Source organism: Octopus bimaculoides, chromosome 2 (assembly GCF_001194135.2).
Source record: "Octopus bimaculoides isolate UCB-OBI-ISO-001 chromosome 2, ASM119413v2, whole genome shotgun sequence".
NCBI classification, from domain to species: domain Eukaryota; kingdom Metazoa; phylum Mollusca; class Cephalopoda; order Octopoda; family Octopodidae; genus Octopus; species Octopus bimaculoides.
In genome coordinates this window covers 109,189,743-109,192,826 of record NC_068982.1, presented here as the reverse complement: position 1 = coordinate 109,192,826, position 3,084 = coordinate 109,189,743, and the positions used below count along the sequence as shown (strand labels likewise).

The 3,084-nt window shown below is 34.9% G+C and overlaps 1 protein-coding gene across 9 annotated transcripts in view; it reads right to left on the bottom strand.

The window, feature by feature from the left end:
- The window catches only part of LOC106883769 (phospholipid-transporting ATPase ID), a 212,086-nt gene that overhangs the window by 4,230 nt on the left and 204,772 nt on the right, over positions 1-3,084 (bottom strand). For all 9 annotated transcript variants that reach the window (XM_052978605.1, XM_052978602.1, XM_014934894.2 and 6 more), the window contains one exon: positions 2,219-2,442. In XM_052978605.1, coding sequence (XP_052834565.1) covers positions 2,219-2,442 — 224 coding nt within the window. The remainder of the gene's footprint in view (positions 1-2,218; positions 2,443-3,084) is intronic.

Below are 3,084 nucleotides of genomic sequence, written 5' to 3'. Positions count from 1 at the left end.
CTGTGTTTGTCTCCCCAACATCGCTTGACAACCGATGCTGGTGTGTTTACGTCTCCGTAACTTAGCAGTTTGGCAAAAGATCGATAGAATAAGTACTAGGCTTCCAAAGAATAAGTCCTGGGGTCGATTTGCTCAACTAAAAGGCGGTGCTCCAGCATGGTCGCAGTCAAATGACTGAAACAAGTAAAAGAGTAATTATGCCAGGTGACAGAATCCTTGAACTCTGTTTATGACCCACACTTAAAAGTAAAGAACATGCAAAAAGAGAACCAAGATCATCATGCAAGCTATCTCAAAAGATACCGTAACCTGTGAATTCAATGATCATATTAAGAAACACAATGTTGGCTCACAACATTAGCAAACATCTTTGAGATTCTCTCCTTGCAAAAGGTATCTGATATCTCGTTTCTCTTCTAAGAATGTGATCTTGTTTCTTGCCTCCACTGCTTCTTCCATTATTTCCCAATCTGCCCCCTAGCTTTTATATCTCTATCTACTTTACATAGATTGCATGTCAGCAATTTGCCTGATAAAAATATTCAGCCTAACACCCCCTCCTCCTTCATGTTATAGGTGTCAGTATTCTTAGTAGTTATGTAGAGTAGAGGGATATTTCAGTTTCCACAGATCTTTCTTTCCCAGTTTGTCTGCAGTCTTTGACTGTCTAACTTTTATCTTGAAGTAACCAATCATTTGTCTATGTTTAATGGTACATTCTTCACCAGCTGAAGATTTGAACATTTACAGCCTGCTCTGAGACATCAAGCCACAGATATAATTTTTCCAGTACAAAAACTTCAAATTTTTATTAATAATATGCACATATCCATTAGCCTAAAAAAAAAAGTCTTGGACAAGTCAAATATTTTGTAGTCAGGTGGCACTAAGAAAGTTAATGAGAATTTGTGAGAGTCATTAAATCAAATGTAAATAATGTTAAAATTAACAGCAAATTCAGTAAAGAAGGTCAACATGTCAAAGACCTAAAGTCACAAGGCAGAGACTGAAGTACTAATGATGACAGGAAACCTATGAAGAGATCTTGCTCACTATTAATAAAAGTAGAGGGAAACTCAATACTCTATGTATATAGAACAAACAATGGTTACATTAAAATTGCAATGGGATCTCTGGTAAATAAACAAAGATCCAAGTCTTTATAAATACTAAATATGCAAAGGAATTGCACATGAAATGAAATCAACAAATGACTTAAATGTTTCACTAAAACGTAATTGTTAGTTTATGTTAGCTTTTAGATGGACATGATATGTTAAGGGTTAGAACTATATGAAGTGGCATATAAAAATTTGTACTGCATAGCAGTTAAACTACAATTGCACTAACTTACTGTTAATCAAGCAGACATCATTAGCACCATCTCCAATTGCAAGAGTAACAGACTTTTTGTTGCATTTCACCAAATCAACAGATATTAAATGATGCTGATTATAATGAAATTAATGTGGCTCAAATACCATTATTTTCCCATTATTTAGTAGTAAATGATGATAAGTATACATAGCCCACAAAGACATCCTATCTTTTCCTTGCAACTTAGAAATGCTACACAAAAAGAATTTTACTGCTCCACACTCTCTTTTCTAAAATGTGAGTGGTCATGTTGCTCCTCCACAGCAGGACAGCCATTCTGCTCTGGTCCTTTCTCTCATACCTTACCTCTCTCTACTCCTTATTTTCCTAGCACGAAGTCCTCCATCTACATTTGAGGTTCATAGTCTTGCAAGCTGCATAACAACGTTACTAATACTGGTAGCACAAAAGCACCAGGTACATGTTGTAAAGTGGTTGATGTTAGCAAGGGCATCCAACAGTAGAACCATGTTAAACAAACACTAGCACATAATGCAGTTCTTGGGCCCATCAGATCCTGTTAAACCATCCAACTCATGGCAGTACAAAACATGGATGTTAAATGATGATGCTGAATGAGTGAAAAAGTAAAGAGAACCATGAGCCTAACACATAACTACATGAAATATGCAATACAGATATAAGCGAATAACTTGCAAACTCTGAGTATTGCTAAGAGAAGATACAGGTCATTGTTAGGAGGGAGCATGTGACAGAAAACTGAAGAGGAAAATGGGGCTTCTACAGCAAAGCTGTGGAAGTAATGTTGAAGATTATAATATTACAAAATGTTAGATGATTATAAAACAATATTTTATAATATATACTCAAAACAACTTACCTGAGCTGAAAATCCACAAAAAAATGCATACCAGAAGTGGCACAATGTGAAGGCAAAATTCTTATAGAAAAAATATTTCAAGAATTTGCACATGCGTAAGTAAGACCATCTGCCATGAACAAGAAGTAGGCGTTCTAAATATCGAAACTGTGATAAGGCATAGTCGCTTGCAAGAACAGCCTGCATTCCTTCCTGTCCACTGATTCCGACACCAATATGGGCCACTAGAAAAATAGACATTTTAAAAGTTAACTTTTAGATGGACATGATATGATAAGGATTAGAACCATATGCAGTGACGTGTGAAAATTAGTACAACATACCAGTTAATGTCTGATTGCACTAAAAAGCAGATATTAAATGATGCCAATTATAATGAAAATAATGTGGTTTACTGAATTTCAGCACTAAATGTCAATACAACCTCATCCAATGACAAACACCATTCCCACAGATAAAAATGCATAAAATTTAAATGCCCTCTATATTATACATGAATTATCAATAGTAATAAAATTTAAATGTGGATGAGGAAGACCCAGGAAGACATGGGTTGAAGTGATGAAAGCTGACCTTAGAACTCTGAGTCTCGCAGGGAAAATGACAGAGGACCAGGATATCTGGTGAAATGAGGTTTTCATGGAACCCACCCCCATCACAACAAAACTGACTTCACAAAGCACTGAGTGGGTATATATTATGCATGTGTGTGTAGAGAGAGAAAGAGAGAGAAATGAAAAGCAAACTATCCTTATTTCTCATTTCTTTTATATATATATATATATATATATATATATATATTTAATTATATGTATTTATTTTATCCTAATTAATAATAATTCGGATAGAATAAATGGGTTAATAGA